Source organism: Cydia pomonella, chromosome 13 (assembly GCF_033807575.1).
Source record: "Cydia pomonella isolate Wapato2018A chromosome 13, ilCydPomo1, whole genome shotgun sequence".
Lineage (NCBI taxonomy): Eukaryota > Metazoa > Arthropoda > Insecta > Lepidoptera > Tortricidae > Cydia > Cydia pomonella.
The window spans coordinates 21,184,214-21,205,603 of NC_084715.1; the positions used below are offsets into that span (position 1 = coordinate 21,184,214).

The window sequence follows — 21,390 nt, forward strand, 5'->3', positions numbered from 1 at the left end:
TCTAACTTCTGTTACTTCTGTCTTTTGTAAGTTTTTTTTTACCAGCGCTATGGCAGCCAGAAGAAAAACACTAAGAAATGAGCGGTTTTTGTTTTAAAATAAGATCAGTCGCGGGACAAGTGCGTATGTAAAATAAGTATTAAGCTAGCCCATCCAACATGACCGCATCCAACATGACATGACCGCTATTGCAGACGTTGTCGTGGTGCAATGCTTGTAGTCGATTCCAGCGTTTTCCCGCTTTGTAGAGGGAAGCGACTACGAACAGAGAACCCGTCGAGCGGGATGCCGGCACTCGATGTGTTTTAACATTAGCGCAAATTCGGTCATATGAAAACAATACCAATGTAAGTAACAATAACACGTTATACATATGTGTTAAGTGCATAAATATGTCTGTAATAAATATTGCGCATAGTTAATTTTAGCTCGTGTAAAACAACAGGCGATAATAAGGAAAATGAAAAGACGAGTTATTTTCGCACCTGCCATATATTCTGTTGTAAATATAGTTTTATGTGCAAGTTGAATGCGCTATTGCACGTGCCTCTGTTGCTGTTGAATTAACTATTTGTTTATTTATACTCGTAGCTAGTTGGAATTTGAATTGCGCCGCAAGTAAATTCTCTGCTAAATTAACCAACTGTAGCTAAATTTATTCCTTGTAAACGTGAAATCATACTCGTGAAAATGAAGCGTAATTAAAATTAAATGAATATGAAATCTCTATTTTGAAAAGGACTAGCGGTCCGCCCCGGCATCGCATGGTTTTTTCGATTATGGCTCCTAAGACAGCGTGGTTTTTTCCTACATCATTAGCAAATATCGTCATATTTAACCAATTTAGACAAAACTTGAACAAAATATACAGTTAAACCTTCCTGAAGAATCATACGATTGATAGATGATAACCGCATGAAAATCTGTTCAGTAGTTTTTGAGGTTATCGCGAACATACAGGCAGGTCGCGGGGGTTTGTTTTATAAGGTGTAGTGATGGAGGCTTGTATATTTATATCTATTTATATTTAGTAGATATACTTATTTTAGGCCCAATTTGATAAAATATACATTACAGTACATATGGGGCTACTTTATAGCACTAGTGCGAGAAGTAGCATATTACGTTACTGTGTCGAACATTTAAAGGGCCATATGTACTGTAAAACGTTGTACGATACATGTGCGAATAGGCAATTCGCAACTCGTGTCGATTTAAAACACTCTCTTCGGTCGTGTTTTAATTTATCGCCACTCGTTTCGAATTTCCTATTTTTCGCACTTGTATCGTAATGTACTATTTTAGCATCACATTAGAGAGCACAATGAAAGTCGTCTAATAGGCATATATATTGCAAGTATTGCAACACACCTATTATATTACCTTAGCTACAAGGACATCGGCTGTTATGAGCTGTTATCATATATATGATTTAGGTATGATACAATAATGATTAGGCATAAAACTCTGTAATCTTTACATATATCATAATTGGATAATATGAGTTTACGATAATACTGTTCGGTGCTTATTTACAATGAACTATTCAATTCTAATCTCCGAACACTACAGGTAACATAAAAATACTAGGTGGTCACAAAACTGTCACGGCAAGTTTCGATTTTGAATTCATACCTTCACACTTTCGCCTTTTTCTAATTACCTGTCCGTTATCTGACGATGCCGGAATAAACAAAGTAGGGAACAATCTCACATCTGAGGATGCGGAAGACCGGGCAAAATGGAGAAGATTAAGTAGAAAAGCGGACCCTGGCCCTATTAGGCCGGGAAAACGCTAAGTTGAAGAAGAAAATGGCTCTTTGTCATTTGTCACCACGCCTGCCACGTTCTAACAAGTATGTAAGCGCGAAAGTGACAGGCATAGTGACAGGTGATAAAAATGGAACCGTCCTGCCACTGCAGATACTTTTAAACAATAAAAGTTTATCCAACAAACAAGTGCTATTCAAAAATAGAACGTTCCCCCTCCGTTTTTATTCACTTGTTCCCAACTTGTTACCCCTTCTGTTTTTGTGGACCTGCCGCGAATAGTCCCCCGCCTGGTCTATAAACAGCCCACATTCCATCTAAATATAGCCGCCTAAATCGGGAGCCGACACTTGCTCCGATGGTTTTTGTAAATGAGTGTGGCATAAACAAATGGCGCAGTGCGGAGCGCGCGCCTAGTTCTATACTTAAGGGTATAATAATTGAAGATTATTGCAACGGATATTGCTTGTTAGGATTGTAAACGCCTTTATTAATTGTTGTGTTAAGGAAGGAAATTAAATACACAAATAGGAAAGCATTGCCTGTTTTACGTATTATATATTTCAAAATCAAAGCAGCAAACTATTACATAAAGGATCCAGTCCACAATAATCTGCCAATAAAATTTAACTTACTTACTCCGTTGGCTCGGCGACCCAAAATGATACTTGGCCTGAAACAATACGATGCCACTAAGAAAATTAAAACTGACTGTAAAAAATAAAATAAATTTAATTTAAATGTGTATAAAACTTAATCTGACAAAACTGTAAAATTCACAAGCCTTTATTTCCACTGGCATTTTTTGAGGATTGACCCATTTTCCTTAAACTATTAGGTACAAATAAATCCTGATTTTGCGACAATTACGACGCATTGTTTTATGGCAAAGCTTAGGCAGAGAGAGTGATCTATTATTTACCTAGTTATTTTTACCTTTTTCTTGTAATTTTTACGAGTAGATTGCAGCAGCTAGTCTAGAAACCATACAATCCTGCAAACCGCCATAACGCTCTAACATAACAAACAACCAACTGCAGCCAGTTTCCTTTAGGCGCATTAATTTTAGCCGCGGCAGGCCATGCATAATGCATGGAAATAACCGGAGACCTGTTCTAAAAATATCCGGACAAAGAGACCATTTGCTGGAGCCGAATAGGCCGACAATAATAGCTGGTCGATACTTTCTCGCGCTATTCTTGGTACCGACGGTATTTCAGGTCTTTTGTTGGAGCTTTGTCTTGTGTGGTGAATGTGGCGCCATATTTATCGATGTGAAATAGCTTTAGTCGATCCCGTAATGCAAATCATCACACATTTTGTTGTGATAGCGCATAACTACAATGCGGGTGGAGCCGTTGAAATGTCATACGAAGAGATGCGGTTAGGTAGGGTTAGGTTAGATTGTAGATGCGTTAAATTCGGCGGGGACACTGTTGGCTCCCTAAGTGAAACAATAATATAACATTATTGGTGAGGCTCGGAAGTAGCTACTTGCTGGCTGAGGTTTCTTTTTAAACGGACGACCTTGGGAGACCGTTTAATTCAATCCGAAGCCATCAAGTAGCCTTCCAGCCGAGTCATATATAGTGCTGTTCTCGAAAATGGTGCCAGAAACATAAATATAATAGAAATATTTTTACAGTAGCAACGTTCTAACATATATATTATTTTTACAGAAAAAAGTAAAAACAATTGAAAAGATTTGCTTTGCCGCCTTTTAATTTATTTTTTATTAAATAATAAATGTGATTTTTTCTGCCGAAAATACGCCAATGTATGTATTTGAGATAGATTACTAAAGTTACAATAATAAGTACCGATCATCTGTTTGGCTGTTTAATGGACCTATGCCCTTATATGGCCATTTTAACTTTCAACAACATACCTCCGTGGCAACGGGAATGCAGTACTTTTTTAGCCACCCTGTATAGAAATTACCACACTTATTTAAATGTGGGAACTCCTGTATATCGGAGACAAAGAGATTTAGAAATAGCCTACAATGTGTTCGGATAGTGACGATGACATCACTTCGGTAATTAAGACATACACACCCAAAAATACAATTAAAATACAATAAACAAATATATAAGGTGTAAATATAATAATTGATTAAAGTGAAACGTAGGTAATCTTTAAATAGATAAAAAAAACCAAAACGGTTTTTTTCTCACTATAAATATATTCAGACTCGCATTTCACACTGCAATAAAAATAATCACCGATGAAAGCCGATGATAACGGCGACCACGGGGTCGCGTCGTGCTGAGGAAATACGCAGCGGGAATTTACATAAACTATACCTACTCATATATCATTATATTTTGCTTTTGTCAGTAACTTGTTTGCTTTGATGTCATTACACAAATCCACTCAGTCGCCTGCGTGTGAGTGAGCAACACACATCCAATAATCTAAATTTTAAATGTATAGAAGGATAATGCAAAATTAATCGCCGATGGAAGGTGTTGATAACAGCGTCTACGGTTTGCAGCTGTGACCGTGGAAACACGGAATTTACATAAATCACTCATATTGACTCATATATTACTGTATTTGTACGACCGGTCTGACCTAGTGGGTAGTACCCTGCCTATGAAGCCGATGGTTCTAGGTTCGAATCCCGGTAAGAGCATTTATTTGTGTGATGAGCACAGATATTTATTCCTGAGTCATGGATGTTTTCTATGTATTTGAGTATTTATATATTATACGAGTATGTATCGTTGTCCGAGTACCCACAACACAAGCCTTATTGGCTCACCGTGGGACTTAGTCAATTTGTGTAAGAATGTCCGTATAATATTTATTTATTTACATGCTTAATTTACTATTGAATTCGTTAATAACTTTTAAAATAAACGTTTATCTTTATTTCACACCAAAAACAGTTATTGTTAATAATTATACGTAGATAGCAGATATATATTATTTATTGTTTAATAAGCAGTAAAAGAGCAACATCCCCATTTTAGGAATTAAATTAATTTTGACAACAATCGACACAATCGTAACATCTTGGTCACACCAATATATAATTACGAACTAAATCAAATAAAATGTAGATCAGTTTGTAAAAACTGCAAGATCCAGATAGACAATAGGCTATGTTTCCTGTCGATACATTTATTTTTTTCCCATCGGGCAGTAATATATACAAATTTACGGAAACATTGAAAAAACAAGCTCACACAAGTCAGACATGATTTTGGAGCTAGCTATATTTTGAAATCAATGTAAACTCATTAAAGGGAGGTGACTTGATCTTACTTTATATAGAAAATCATTTTGAAATTTCATAAAGCGGCATTACTTAGCAGACTTGACTGGACACGAACTTTCTTTTTTCTGATGAAATTGCATGTGTTACGCTTTTTGACAGATATTGTTTGTAAGGTAATTTCATGCTGTTCCTTCATATCTAACTCCCAGTTCTTACCAGGGTCGGGCCTCCTTGTACAGCGACGTCAGGACGTTCTATCCTGGCTTTCATCTACATTGAACTACCATATATCGATAGGTCTGCCTCTTCTCAGGAATTTTGTGGGGATATTTAAGACGGATTTAACTGGGAAATTATCATCTCTCATTATGTGGTCGTACCATATAAGTCATTTAGTTTAGTTTGTAAGGTAATTTATAAAAGAAAAACGCAGTAGCAATCGCAGCGCCCGCTCGCCGTCGCCGTTCTAAGTCGGGCGCGCTATTTCGGAGCCCATAAAATCCGTTGGCGTGCTTATTCCCGGCGCTTTCCTGCGATCAAGGACTCCCACGTGGCGTTTGATCAAACACACTATTGTTAACTATTTGTGCTTACCTAGGTTTTCAGTCCATTTGGTTACGGCCGATATATTTGTGACTGTAATTAATTGAACATACGTAAAATTATTTAAGATTTAAGGTCAGTTTTTTAGAATAGACATCAAAGGTGCTCATGATTTTGAGTAGAAGTGATATTTTAATAACAAAATGTTCCTAATACAAAAGTTGGGGTATAATATTATCTGTCTCTGTCTATTCCTAGCCGATTTCGACCATTCACAGGACTGCATTACATACCTCAGTTGCGGAAACGATTAAGCAGGTCCGCTCCGCCCCTTCGTGCGCCTTTGTGTGACTGCAGTAGGCAATCTTCGTCAATGCTTGTTGTCACCGAGGGTATGTCAGGACTACGTAGGTCAAGGTCTACTTTCCTACGCTCCTCGAAATCATCGACCTGCCCTTTTGCATATTCCGGGAAATATTGCAAGGTCCGACGACGCAATCTAACGAGTGTTTTAGAGGACCGAAAGGAAAATATATATCGGAATAAACCTTAGGGTGATTCGCCGATTTCAGTTGTCAAACGGTTTGTTAGAGAGTATTATTACGTAAGTATTTGCTTGGATCGGAATCAGTCAACTAGAAGTTACTGTTAGTTATTGTTCTATCTGATCCAACTTCTCACGTACCAAAGTTGTTTCATCAGATCACAGCGCATGTTTCAAATTAGTTGTGTCGCATGTCTACTTGTATTTTGGATTGACTGGCTTGTTTTCCAAGCAGGTTTGTTGTGTTCATTGTTATTATTCTACTTATATACGCTTTTCAAATAAGCTTTAATTTGCCGAGCAAAGTAGCTTCGTCCTGCCCATTGTAATTCCTAAAGGACATATTCCGTTTTTGGCAAGCGACGAATGAATAGCGTAGATAGGTTGAGGTTACACAGAATATTTCTTTTTTTTTTAACATGTAACATGAAAAATCTGAATCGGGCCTGAACTCGCAACAAATAGAAATCCACCGTATTGAGTTCGCGGAATAAGTACTTACATGAAAATATAACATCAAACAAAACGGTTTTCTCCCCCGCTGCATTACCTGTCAACGAGCATTGCCAAAAAGTGTACATGCGTCATTCATGTTCCCGGAAAAGGTGATCCTGTGTGCTTTGTAACATAACGTATTCCGTTTTTAGGGGAGATTATAGAGCGATTGTTTGTACAAAAAAAAAAGCAAATAAACACATTTATTACAAAAATTAGTAGAATAACGTAAAAGAAGTAATTATTAAAGTATAGAATAATGATTTATTACCACTCGCAAAATCGTACACACGGATAAAACAGAAAAAGAAAATTAAACATAAACAGGGTTTCCTAAAAACTAAGCAAGAAAATAACATGCAGTGTGGCAAAAGGAATCTACTAACTTCTCAGAATTTGCGGCGGTGCAATGTAGACTAGCAGCCACAACGCTGGTTTTCAGTACACCCCCAATGACTATAATATCTACAATGAGTTTAGCGGGCGTTCAAGGATACCACTCCCTCCTGCACTTAACTTCATCGGGAAAGTTCCTTAGGGTCTCGATCTATGGATTTTGAATATCACACATAGGTATAGTTTACATCCTGTACCCCTAGTGTACATTTATTCGATAGCGAAACGTGACGTACGCGTTTGCGTCAAGTCTCATTGTGTATGGGATTTTGAGTTTCCAAAATGAGACAACGTAAACTTCACGTTTCGCTATCGAATAAATTTACACTAGGGGTTCTGTTTGCCGAGGCCCACACGGATGGTTTCCATGACATCAGACGCAAGAGGGTAGCCTCTTTACTACGACGAGTGACGCCGGACGCCTCGACTGTCCTATATTAAGGCATTGGGTCAGCATTGTAACGAGCAGTGCAAAATGAGTGAGGTCTGATAATTGTTATAATTTAATTTATAGTTTTAATTTTGTTGATAGGATTCGGAGTTTAAGTGAAATAAATAATTTTAATTTTATTTTATATACGATTTAGTGCCAGAGTAACCTTCCATATGTGTCTGGTGGTCAAATATCGTGGGGTTAAACGCGGTTGTGCTGCATAGAGGAGAAAAAAATGTTCTCGAAAAATTCAAAAAGATAACTAAAACTTCAATCAAACTTATCATACGCAGAACACAGACAAGAGATTAAGGGCAGGCGAAGGAGTTAGTTTAAAGTCTTATACGGACAAAGTCGCGTGAGAGGCTGGCAAGTTATAAGCCAAACAAACGGGTCCAAATAGAGAATGTTTCCCGCCGCGGCTGAATATAGCTGGATGGAAATAGCGGAGGCATCGCGAACTGAAATAGAACTTGGAAATGGAACGGCTTTAATCGACGAAAAATACTGTATTTCTGAAGGATGTGGGGCTGGACGCGAACGAAGTCGCAGGCATATCCTAGCAAGTTATAAACCAAACATACCGGTTCCAAATGAGAATGTTTCCCGCCGCGGCTGAATATAGCTGGATCGAAATAGCGGAGGCATCGCCCACTGAAATAGAACTGGGAAATGGAACGGCTCTAATAGTCTTAAAATACTGTATTTCTGGAAGATGTGTGGTTGTGGTTGGACAGAGGAGTAGGGTTGCCATATATCAGGATTTCCCCTAACATGTCAGGATTTTAGTCTTTTGTCAGGGTTGTGCGAGGACTTCGTGAGTGTCAGGGCTTCTAGAAACCTCAACTAACCACTAGAAGATAGCTAAGAGCTGTAGCTATAGCATATGGTGGCCTGTAGCTATAGAAGATTTGGAAAAACTTCGAGATACGGAAGCCTAATTAAAGAGACCCGAGAATTAGAATAGAGAGAGAGAGATTGGGGACAAATGACCCTCCAGGAAATTTGAAGGGTGATATTCGGACTTTTGTCAGGATATTACATTTTATCATATACGGAACCCTACGTGGAAGGAGTTAAAACATTGTCTTTAAGCTTGTAGTTTTTTACATTTTGAAAAATGGACCAGTAGCAGTTTGAAAAAAAATAAGTTGATGTGTATTGATCATTTGAACGCCAATATTTGAAGGCGTGAGTCGTGAGTTGAATGTTGTCGTGACCAAGAACATTATAAGTGTGCGGTCACTGTCAAATCGAGTTTCATGTATTCAAGTCGAGCTTGAGCCTCTACCTATAATTCATATTAGCGTGTGCGATTTTGGTTACGACAAAGGTTTGCCCACATCTTAAATAGTTAATGTCAATAGTGATTGTTCCTATCTAGGAGTCGTTACAAAAACACAAAGTGTGCTCGATAGGAAAGGAATTAAATTTCACAAGTACCTACCCTACCCTCAAGTCTTGCTCAAATTTCGCTTTAATCTCTTGTAAGTAACACACAGATGCACTATAAAATGCCATCTGCAGATGTCAATACCTTTGTACCGAAACCCGCGAAAAGCAAGTTGGGCGCGCGCCAGCGGGCGCATTACCGCGCTGTGCACTTAGCCTCGAGGCTTGCCGTGCTCGCAGTCGTATGGTTATCTAAAGCCGGTCGCACATTGCATTTTTATTCTTCTGTACATTATAGGCTCCTAGCTAACACACTGGCGCAAGACCGCATGCCATCTGCCGTCGTCAGAATGTTATGATTAATTTTCAAAAGGAATTAACGAGCCGTGCATCGAGACTTGCAATGCTCGCAGTCGTATGGTTATCTTAGGCGGAGTATGTCGTGCGTTGTCGTTGCTTGCACTTTTTCGTCAGATTTACATTGTCTTTAAAAATACTGCTCTTGCTACTGTACTAAGGTACAGTCAGCATCAACAGTAGCGTATTAACCGAGGTACCCTTCAACCTGATTTTATAAGGGATCACTTCCAGCTAACATTTTAAGCATAAACTTTATCAAGTGTACTTAAAAAAATATCCATAAATAAACCACTTCTGTGGTTACCTTCCGGTCTTGATCACTTTTTTGTAGCAGGTGCCAACGACCCGCTAGGCGGGTTCTCTGTTCGTAGGCCTTTTTCGCTGCATTGGGGTTTTCCCGTGCCATCAAAAACGCCAGTAGCGCGTAGCCCGCGCTGGCACTGAATGTGTTAATCCTCCTGACGACTTGTCAAATTTGGCAGTTCAAATGAAACTCTGTCAAATTGACAAAGAAAAAAGGAAGTGTAAAGTAAACAATTAAAGTCCGTGACGAAAATACGATTCAACAATAGTATTTTATACAATCGTGATATAATAGAGAGCTTTTCAGTCGAGTACCGTGTTTAGGCAACTAAGCTTGCTGAGTTTCCTAAGTAAGGTACGAGATTGAAAAGCTTGATTATATCACTATTTTATACAATACTTTTTCTACGAGTCATCTAAAATAATACTTTTTTACTATAAAAACTAAATAATCAATAATACTCTTAATTCAACCATTAGGTACAGTCGACGAGTTGAAAAAACTATTTTGGAGGCAGTGTAGTGGCAGCTTTAATAGCACAATCTTTAATAGCCTTCACAAAGAATTGCACCATCATGCAACGTCAATAGTAGAAAAATCGCCACATAACGCTTCTTTCCGCGAATAAATTAGACGCAGCACGTTTCGTGGCTCGCGTGAGTGTTCTATTTTTAAAACTCGGTAATTCGCGTTTTGTTCTCCTATTTCACTCTGACCCGTAGCAGGATCGGGTGGTGGGAAAGGGAGGGGAAGGAGAGGGCGGGGCGCGTCCTTCAGTTGTCGCGCCGAAGCCGATGTTCTATTTTTATCGCGAGGGAAGGGTAGGGGGGGCGTTGTTGATGGATCAAATTGTACAGTATTGAATAAAAAAGTTTGTTTTACGTAAGCGTTGGCTGCTTTGTTTCTCTTTTCAAAAAATCGACCGTTATTTTTCGTTTGGATCGTTTGCCGTTGGGAGATTTAAATCCATTCGCGCGTAGAATCTTTTATTTTTGTGCTTGGTAGTGTCGGACCTAGGTCACTCTGCGTGGCATTTGCCATGACACAGCGCGGCCAAGTCATTATTGATGTCATTTTTATATGATAGTATGATGTTTATAATCTTCCTCACATTGCTGTTCTGCTCAAGTAGTTGCAACGTTAGTCTAGGCAACTCTATACACGGTGTATCACGTCACGAGGAACCTAAAAGATTTTATTTTTAACCACCCATTTCTGAGGCCAAAAGAAGGAAAAAATTATGAGTTTAGGTGAATTTGGGCGATTTTCTTAATTTATTTGTATTTTATTTTTAAAACCTGGTTTTTGAACAGTGTTTTTTTGTCACTTTTTTTACATCTATTAATGAGGATATTTAGACTGCGTCCAGTAGTAGCAATACCACCATCAAAAAGGCATTTAGCACTAAGTAACAATAAACATATGTTTTCAATTGGCATTAGCTCTGAAACTAGGCGACTTCCACACGCGTTTATTTAAGTCTTTAAATATAATCAGGAATACACTATTAAAAACTGTTGGCGTTCCTCGTGAAACACCGTGTATAGTTATTTATTTAAAAAATTCTTCTTGCCAGTCGCATCCTCATTACTTATCAATCAATCAATCAATCAAAACTTTATTGATAAAATATAGTTATTTTACATGTCAATTCATTATATCTATTTAATCGCACATTATTATTTTATAGATGAAAACATTATTTACACAAATATAATTATTTCAAAGTTCATTATCATTACGGGTCGAATTATTTTAAATTATTTTAAGAAGAATTAATAAGATTTATATAATATTCAAATATAATTATAATTTTTAATGAACAAAAAAAATTTTTTTTAAGTGTAACTTATTTCTATCACATGCAATTAATTATATTTTTTTTTTGTTTTAAGTTTAAAATAACTAAATAAATAGTTTAATAAATAACAATCTTACACTACTTAACAGCTATTATTCTTCATATTTACATTGGTCTTGGGCAAGTAATCAGGTGGTCTCAGATGGCCGAAAGAAATCATTTACAGAGTATAGTGCATCCGTAATCAACTTAAGCTTTAGTTTGTTTTCAAACGTTCTACTACTATTAGACTTTCTTATATCATCCGGTATCGCATTATACACTCTAGGGCCAATTGAGTGCAGAAGTTTTTTAGATTTTGCCAGTCTAGTCAGGGGTGGTCGCAATTTATTTCGCTGCCTTGTGTTGCGATTATGAACGTCCCCGTATGTGGAGAATTGGTCTAAGTGCGTTCGTACGTATTTTGCAATTTCCAGGATATACAGACTTGGTAGTGTCAGAATCTTGTACTCCTGGAACAATTTTCTTGCATCACTATCCCACGGAACGCCCGCGACGACTCGGATCGCTCGTCTTTGTAGCTTGAACGCTCTTTCTCGCTCTGCAGCATTACCCCAGAGGTCGACACCATAAGCGAGAAGTGAATGAAAGTAGCCGTAGTAGGCTTTTTTCACATTCTCGGTATTAAGGCTAGGACGCAATCTACCAAGCGCAAAACATGCAGATGAGAGCCGACTGCACAGGGTGTCGATGTGAGAACCCCATGTAAGACCGGAGTCTATTATTAGACCGAGATATTTCACCTCATCCACCTGTGGAACCAGCTGCCCATTACAGACAATATTCAGATTGTGATCCTGCTTGCCACTTAGAGTCGTGATTACCACATACGCTTAGCACCACTTTCTTCCAGGCACTCCTATCCTGCGCCATTTGCAGGCAAGCCTGAGCCTTGGGTCCTGCATATGCCTTTACTGTGTCTTTCCACCGGGTAGGCGCTCTTCCTCTACTTCTCTTCCCTTTTACGTGATCATTATCAATACATCGAGACCATCTTTCTGTCTAGCCACGGGTAGAATCGAAGTGTGTACTGAGTGCAAATAGTGGAGAGTTGTGTTCAAATTTTAAGCTGGTTAACACTTTAGGTGCCGGGCGCCCCGTTTTCAGTTCAAAATGAACACAAACGTGGTCTGGGCAGTGAATGTGTTGTGTTATTTATTTAATCTTTATTGCACATAAGGAAACACACTGTACAATAGGCGAACTTAATGCAGTAAGGCATTCTCTACCAGTCAACTTTAGGCAAAGCAGATAAGTTGTAGGCGGTGCAAAAACATGAGGTATAGATGATACAATTAGGTACATGTACGAACACAATACAATCATAAGAAATACACAAACATTAACATACATATGTATAAATAATATTGATACAAATACATATAGTTACATATACATACATCATATGAAATCAGATGAACTTACAAAGCAAGCCTGTTAAGGATTGATTCGTTTGTGGGGCGGGCTGTACACTTGATCTCCAGCATTTTCCACCAGCACCCCATTTTGAATGTATCCTTTCTTTTGTTCTCTCAATCAGCTACAGGCCTCGTCACAATACAATACAACGGTAAAACCTGCAACAGGCTTTGTCAACTTACTCTAAAAGTACACTATAAAAACCCTACAAATAAAAAAACACTCGCCGCACACAGCAGGCAGCCCTTTGGTCACCCGTGGCATCCTCCAAACGCGACGCTAAATCCTTATAAAAAAGCCGGGCGCTGGACCCCCATAGCCATTTTGTTCTTGCCTTCAGAGTTTATGACGCATATAGAAAGATGGAGAAGACTAGTTAAAAAATACAAACTATCAAATTATAAAAAAAAAAACTTTATTTAGTATCAGGTATTCATATATTATATATGCACTAAAGGCTAAAGGTACACATCATTTGATTTATTTAAACATAGGAGTAGGTAAGCGTTATTGTAATTAATTTACCTAATTACTCATTATTAATTACGTAAATATAAATGTTACATTATTATTGGTTATTCATGTAAATTGCGCAGGTTTAGGGCGCGAAGAATGCCAAGGACGAATACAATTATCATAAAAGAAGTCGTTAGGTATTTATACATTTTTTTCGCCAGTCATCGCCATATACATCCTAGAAACAGGTAGTTACCCGGCGCTTGATTGATTGTAGCTGTATTAAATTAATAAGAAAATGTATTAAATATTTTATTTTCGAAATGAATAGGAAAAAACTGTACATGTCTAAATTCTATTCATTTTACACTTAAAAAGTAGGTGGAAAGCATGTGGATCTGGTTCCAGTAGTAATGGAATGGACCACCTTCCCGTCCTGCCACTGTTTCCAGGATATATACTCGCATAAGATAAATCGAGTTGCGACATTTGAATATCCAATGCGGCTCCGGGAGCGCGTAGCAACGTAGAGGGTGCTACGCCGTAGCTCGTAGCGCTACGCGGTGTTTACGCGGCGGCCATTTTTATTACAGACATGGTTTTATACGTGTTATAAATCAAAATCTTGCTCTAGCCGTTCGCCTTGAAGTTCGGCGTGTTCAATAAACAAATAATGTAATAAAACCAGTCAGACATATGAGTACATAGGCCTACTCGTGTCAATACTTTAATATTGATAACATTCGTAATCAATAAAGATTTAAACGTGTTTCAATGCCGCCTAAAACTACAGCACATGAGATAACCTTATCGAATAGATACTGAAACTGCCTATAATAGATACTAAATCACTTCTTACTGATGATGGCATATTAATTGACAATAAAGCTAGCTTAGTTCATATCAATTTCAAATTAGGCGCTCTAAATTCGTATCACTTAGTGTTCCGAATAACTGGGTCAGCGCCAGCACCAGAAATACGGTTAATACAGTCTTCAAAACCGGACTGAAGTCCCTAATGGACGTTATTTTTGCATATTTTGTGAATATTTGATGGGAGGCAATTTGTTTCGATGCGGATTGACGCCAAATGGATGGTTTTATTTTTGAGAGCGTAACCTAATTCGTTGACAGCGGTAAGGCTGTCTAATTTAATGTTTTGTGTCGTATTCTAAAATATTAAATAACTAACCAGTTGCGTAGATGTTGTTATACCAGATTATCAAACGCTACTACTAATATAACCCTCCTCCAATTGAGGGGGGATTTAAATCTTCTTGAGTCAGAGGTGTAGGGTTAGAGCCGGTGTAGCTTTATTTGACGTTCATAAGCGCATTGTAATATGCCTACTTGAATAATAAACTATCTTTATCTTATAGTCACGTTTTTAGGGCTAAGACTCCACTGTCCGTCTGTCTGTCTATCACCAGACTGTATCTCATGAACCGTGATAGCTACCGTGACCGCTATAACAACCAAATACTAAAAACAGAATGAAATAAATATTGAAGTGGGGCTCCCATACAACAACCTTGATTTTATTATTTTTATTTACCGTTTTTTGCGTAATGGTACGGAACCCTTCGTGCACGAGTCCTACTCGCACTTGGCCGGTTTTGACTAAGTTACCGAGTGTATTTTTTTAATGATGTAGGAAGCAACCAAGCAACTAATTGACTCATGGTAAGCGATTACCGTCGCCCATGGACACCTGCAACACCAGAGGTTTGCAAGTGCGTTGCTGGATTGAGATGACCTCTTTTCTTGATGTCGGGTTTAATCACGGAGAAGGCATATTATAAGGTCATACGGGGGGTGAAATAAACAATTTTACAAGCCAGTTTTACGTGCTTCCAAGATAGATAAAGAGGAGAGGAGGTTATTAGGATTAAGTTAACTATATGGCCGAGATACGCGCCATACTCGTGAACGGGTGGTGTTTGTGGAGACCGGTCTATTTAAGCTTACACGGGCTTTAACGTGAGACACTTCAATCAGTTCTTGTCTGTTGGTCTGATTTAATTTCTTGTCTTTTAGTTATTTACTTATAAGAATTCAAGTCTTGGAGACCCTTTACATCGCTAAGGATAATTTACTGATCGTTTTTATTTAATTATAATTTATTTCTGCTTGTTAGAAACTTTTACATTTCTTATGAATTTGAGTATTTGTTGTTTGTATTTTGTATCATAGTTTTTTGTGTCATTCGACATTTAGAGACTGTATACATCTTTAATAGAGTATCTAATATTTAATTGATTCCATATTTGTAATTGTGTTTTGTTATTTTTATTGATTGTAAAAAATTATGATGTAAAAGTGCCCCTGTGGCCTATTTATTGAATAAATACAAAAACAATTAATCAATGTGAAAGAATATACATTGTAGCCGTTTTCCACGATCCAACACAAAAACCTACCCGTCGCCGCAAAGCCTCAGCTACCCGTTAGACTCACTTAGGCCTAAGGTTTCAGTCGAAGGGCGGACCCGGCCGGCCCTGACTCCAAATATAGCGCTCCCGAAATAGACCTGGAGCACCCCCACCCCCGCCGGCCCCCTCCCGACGACCTACATGCGGGGGAATGGGGGGATCAGTGTTGCTGGTTTTTTACTTTTGTTATGTGATTGGAATTGCGGTTTTTTTCAAGTTAGTGAGACCTGTAATAGATATTGAGATATTCGATTACTCAGATTTGGGTCGGCTGGGAGGTTGAGTCTGCGTGCTCTCGTTCTCGTAGAGGCCACCTCTGCTTAAATAGAAATACAAATAACTTTATTTTGCATGAAATATGGTACAAAACATGGTCAGATAATAACTCTAAGTTGTATTTTTAATTAACTTTTGTTATTGCCATAGTTTCTTTTTAGATTTTCATGTGAACAACAATATAGATTAATGATCTGAAATAAACAATTTTTATTTGTTATTCATTTTAATAGAACATGCAAAACGATCCGTTAAAATATTTGACACGATAAGAAATAAACTAGTTGGGATAAATTGTTTAATGTAATAACACACGAAATAAAATGTTTGCGCTTTCAATGAATTTAAATTAGTAAAAGCATATAAAGGAGGTGGATTCCTCATAATATTTTGCGATGTTATTAGATAAGTCGTTCTTACGAACTCACTAAAATATCTTGTTTATGTTTTACTATGTATTTCTAGCAGATTTCACTCTTTAGTAAAATATTGTATCAGATATTTTTTCGAGCTTCTTTATGTCATTTAGACTCGTGTATAGTCAGCTGCAGAGAAGGGTGACCTCCTGCATCAAAGACAAACTGATTGAGTAAGATGTTTAAAATCTAAGTTTCTTGCTTCGAATTTGACGGGTAAACAAGATAGCGCTGTACAGCTCCATACGTTTTGCGGTAACACTGATTGTCAAAAGTTGACGTTTGACAATTCAGTGACCGGAAAACATATGGCGCAGTATAGCGCCATCTGTATTGGATGTCAAACTAAGGGACACATTTTTTTCTTAGACTTTACCTCTCTATTACAATCAATTATCTGTGCAGCCTGACTGTACATATTAACGTTATGTATAAGCATGAACGACTATAATAGTTTTTGAAACATTCAAATAATGAGCTATTTGTAGACAAAAATAGGCAGACACCTTTTAAATATTAAACACTGTCTCGTATGACAGGTTTAAAAATGAAGGGTGTATAAATATAGATGACCCTTTTCAAAGTTAAACCAATTGGGTGAATATAGTAAATTTTTTATCAGTGCTTACGAGTAGGTAGTTAGGTACCATACAAATACATATTAACTGCGGCATAACACCAAGAGGCCAACTTGTTGTTGGTGACGTGACACGTACGAAGCTACCTTAACAATCTGTAGTACAACAACAACTGGTATGCCAAATATCGACGTCTTATCACTTTTCTGAATTAGCGCGATTCGCGTGGCTCTTCTAAAGATCTAAAACATCTAAGATTATCAAGTTGATGTAAGCCCGAATAATGCGATTTTTCTCTATCGTCCATGGATATCTTATCGTATCTAACCTAGTGTTATCGTTGTTGCAGAGATGGCGCACGAGGGCGCCGGCGCGGCGGAGAGCTCCCCGCAGCCGACGCCGTCGCCACCGCACGCGCCGCGCCTGCCCGCCGCCGAGGCCAGCTTTCATTCTCAAATCATGCAGGTATATCCCTACTGAAACTATACGACAAGAAACCCCCTAGCGTCTCCCGAGCGTCGGCGTCTAGTCAACTCTATGGCTGCTGCTCGACGCGACGTTGCAACTGCGCAGCGACACCATTTTTCATAGCGCTGACTACAAGCCGACGCTCAAAGCATGCGTCTCATTGCCGAGGCGTCTCACAACTTTGGATCCAGTATAGAGGGATACTATTTACATTCTAGTGTGTCTTCAGGGGGTGTGTGGTGTGTAGACATCGGGCTAATAACTGGGTTAGAAAAGTGGCAAAGGTTTACACAAAGGTTATAAATGTATCGCTGCGCGTCTAGTAAAGTACTAGTCTATACTACACGGTCTAGTCGTTATGAGAAGCACTACGTACTTATTATAGATGATTGACTTCTGGACAGTCTGTGGTGACTTACTCTTGCACTTTTACAGTTAAATCAATCGTGTCTATGTAAGTTAAAAAGTTATCTGATGAGAGTATCAGACAACCATAATTATGTTCTTGCTTCTCCGACAAAGACATGGTCTAGGAAGACATCTGAAAAAGTAGTCGTAGTCTAGCTAAACGTAAACGTGGCAAAAACACCGTAATAAAATCAGCCACCCTTACTTCGTTGGCCGTTGCGCCGCCTCTTTATTTCCGAGGCTAAATAACATGAACACTAACTCTGTTAGTAGTTTTGAAAAATAGGACAACGTCCAAAAATTATAGGCTGACGGGAATTTATTTAGGGCTCCGTAAAAACAGGAATGAATAATGAATCTAAAAGTAATTTCGAAAAAAAGGTAGCTGACTGCATTAAATTCTGCTTTACGTTAAGGTTGACTGGTAGAGAATGCCTCATGGCCTTTTGTGCAATAAAGGTTAAATAAGTAGAGTCATACCAAGATAAGTTAGCAGCGTTTTTGACAGCCCAAATGCAGACAGTGCAAGTGTTATTTTAAACGTCAAACCTCTATGAAATTAACACTTGCTTGAGCTATCAAAATCGTTGCCAAGTTAGATGGGTCTGACTCTAAATAAATATGTTACAGACTTAAACGCCTTAGTTTAAATACTTATTTTACTGCTGTTGTGCAAAACATATTAATACAAATCACATTATTCATTCAAAAAACTCTAATTAAGCAAGTTTATCTCGGAATACCAGAACCACATAAATAAAAAACTCATCGTCGTGCCAATTTTAAATTATATTTGCATATTCATCGTTCCGAGGCGCTTATCTTAATGTTATACCATAATTATAAAAAAGCGGTATCCAAAATTTAGAAAGCAGTTTTGACTATGCCTATCCTCCTTTTGGCCAAATTCCAAAATAAATTTTAATGTATACTTTGCCCGCTTCAAGTCTTACTTTGCTCTGTCGGACCAAGCTAACTCTGCACCGAGTCTGACGTAACAAGTAGAAGTGATATATACGGTGCTTCACGAGGAACCCGAAAGATTTTAATAGTGTATTCCGTAATATTTTAATACTAAAATGTCATTTAACTTTTCTGGAATTCGCCTAGTTTCAGAGTTAAAGCCAATTAAAAAAAAAACCTATATTTATTGTTAGTTAGTGCTAAACGCCTTCTAGACGTAGTCTAAATATCCTAATTGATAGATGTAAAAAAATTACAAATAACTAGACCTAGAACTTTTTATAGCAAAAACCAGAGATTGATGTTGCTCTATTTGAAGTCTGTGAAAAATAATTAGCTTGGTCCGACTATTCATTTTTGGATTTTATATACAAATTTTATTTGAAAACGCTAAGTTTTTCGAGTTTCCATCAGAAATTCTGCTCTAAAGCATACATAATCCGACAGACCGAAAATTAGGGCAAACTTCAACAGCCACCACGTGTCGCACCAAACACTTCCGCGACCTTCCACCGCGTCCATCTTGTTCGCCGTATACTTATTTATAAAGATTCCCGCGGCCGGTATTAATACCCGAACCCAACACACGGTACAAGTATAACTCCGTCCATCCGCCGGGTATTTATATTTACAGTGTGCGGGATTAAATTTAGATCCAATGTTGATGCGGCCCCTCAATAAATATAAACGGGAGCCGTGCAATTTCAGCTATTTGCAATCGAATGTCCGGGTGTGCACGTGGTCTTAGCATGGTTAGATAAACGTTGGATTTTTTTATCTATGACTACAGTAATTTAAGAAGCTGTCATATTAAAAAAAATGTCGCAGATTTTAGGTTTTTTATAAATATATGGCTTTCGATATTTTTGACGAGCGGTCTGGCCTAGTGGGTAGGGTAGTGACACTGCCTATGGAGCCGATGGTCCTGGGTTCGAATCCCAGTACATTTGTTTGTGTGATGTGATATTTGTTCCTGAGTCATGAATGTTTTCTATGTATCCAAGTATTTGTATATAAATCATTTTCTGAGTACCCACAACACAAGCCTTCTTGAGCTTACCATGGGATAGTTTTTTGCAACTCGGAAGATTTTGCCTATACATAGCCTAAAGATGTTTTCGGCTTTGGATAGAATTTTCCATATGAAAGAAGGTCTTTCTTAAAAGACGTCATTAGGAATGTTCGCGAAACAAACCTATTGCCAAAACGCATAACTTTACGCGTATGAGGTAGTAAAGTAACTCAAACTGACGCGGTCAGTTCAATTTGGCACGTAAAGCCATTAGGCGCTCTTGTACATTCAATTACGCGTGAAGACAGTTGTTATAAATACGCCATATAATTTTTCCGCATATCTGCTAGAAGTCGCAGAGCCTCGCATTGTTTGCGATGCCCACGCGCAGCAATCGCGTTATTCGTGGCACGCCGCCATTTCTGTTTCCCACCGAAATACGCGTCGCCAGAAATATGCGCACGCGGATCTCTGCCACGGTGCTAGTGCATCCAACCACCAAGGCCTCTAATCTGATTCTTAATATTGCCAATTTTGGGTTCATTACCACCCGGAAAACGCCCAAATAGGCTTTCATTATTGTTTGCCAGACATTTTTTGGTTATTTTGCAGTCTGGACTTCAAGTTAAATTAATATTAAGATGATTTATACGCATTGGTGTAAATTCATATGGCCCCTTTCTTTATTATGACATCTAGAAGATAAGAACTCGATCCCTACAACTGATACGATACAATTTAAATTTAGACGTAAAAGATAGAATAGGCTGTCTGAATTTAATTATCAGTGGCATGAATCATTTTTAGATTATATTTTTTTGTATTGAAATGGCTGATGCTACAATTGATTTCTAATCTGTGAGGGACAAATAGTGAACTCTTATGAAAATTTGTTGGTCTTGGAAGGTTAAGTGTCAACTTTATTATACACAAAATGTTAAGTACTTTCAAATGTCATCGTAAAAGTTACTACGCAACGTGTTCGGATGGTGGATTGTCCTACATGTAATATGTTTTCGTTGTAGAATCAGAGCCCAAGAAAGAACCATATAGCGGAGAGAGCGAAACAAACCTTAGAAAATAGTTTCCTGTTACAAGTGAGTCTGCATTACATACTACTGCAGTCTGATTTTTAAGGAGAACTTTCAATGTTATGGCCGTACACATGTTATATCCGCAGTCTATTTTTTGTGGACTAAGTGAAGGTAACATAAAATCCAGATAGTACAATGATGGCATTTTCAAAGTTCTCCTTCAATATGAATCACACTGTATCTTTGTGTTTCCCAACGCATTCAACTAGAGCTCAAGCCTGTTACAATTTGGTGCCGTGCACAGCACCAACGTCCACATTGTTGACAATTAGCCCTTATTGCAAAGACAGAAGGTCCACAGGTGGTCAATTAAGAATGTTGCTGTTACACCTCTCGCATCGAATGATGGTCCCTAATATGACAGTTCCTTTTTATATGGCGTATCTGTGACGTAAAATGTTTGTAGACATTTTTTGAAGTTACGCACATTAATTTGTTTAAAAATACGGTAAAAACATATTCAATTATGTTTTAAACTTACTGTCATAGACACCATTATTCGACGCAAGAGGTGTAGTACACGTGCATATTTAATCGTTCTAAT

At 38.0% G+C, this 21,390-nt stretch overlaps 1 protein-coding gene across 10 annotated transcripts in view; it reads left to right on the forward strand.

Moving 5' to 3' along the window:
• LOC133524585 (histone deacetylase 4) overlaps positions 1–21,390 on the forward strand; it is a 169,545-nt gene that overhangs the window by 121,182 nt on the left and 26,973 nt on the right. For 6 of the 10 annotated variants that reach the window (XM_061860680.1, XM_061860670.1, XM_061860672.1 and 3 more), the window contains 2 exons: positions 17,251–17,366; positions 20,778–20,849. In XM_061860680.1, the coding sequence (XP_061716664.1) occupies positions 17,251–17,366; positions 20,778–20,849 (188 nt within the window). The remainder of the gene's footprint in view (positions 1–17,250; positions 17,367–20,777; positions 20,850–21,390) is intronic. The other 4 variants (XM_061860676.1, XM_061860678.1, XM_061860677.1 and 1 more) reach the window with 1 other exon arrangement.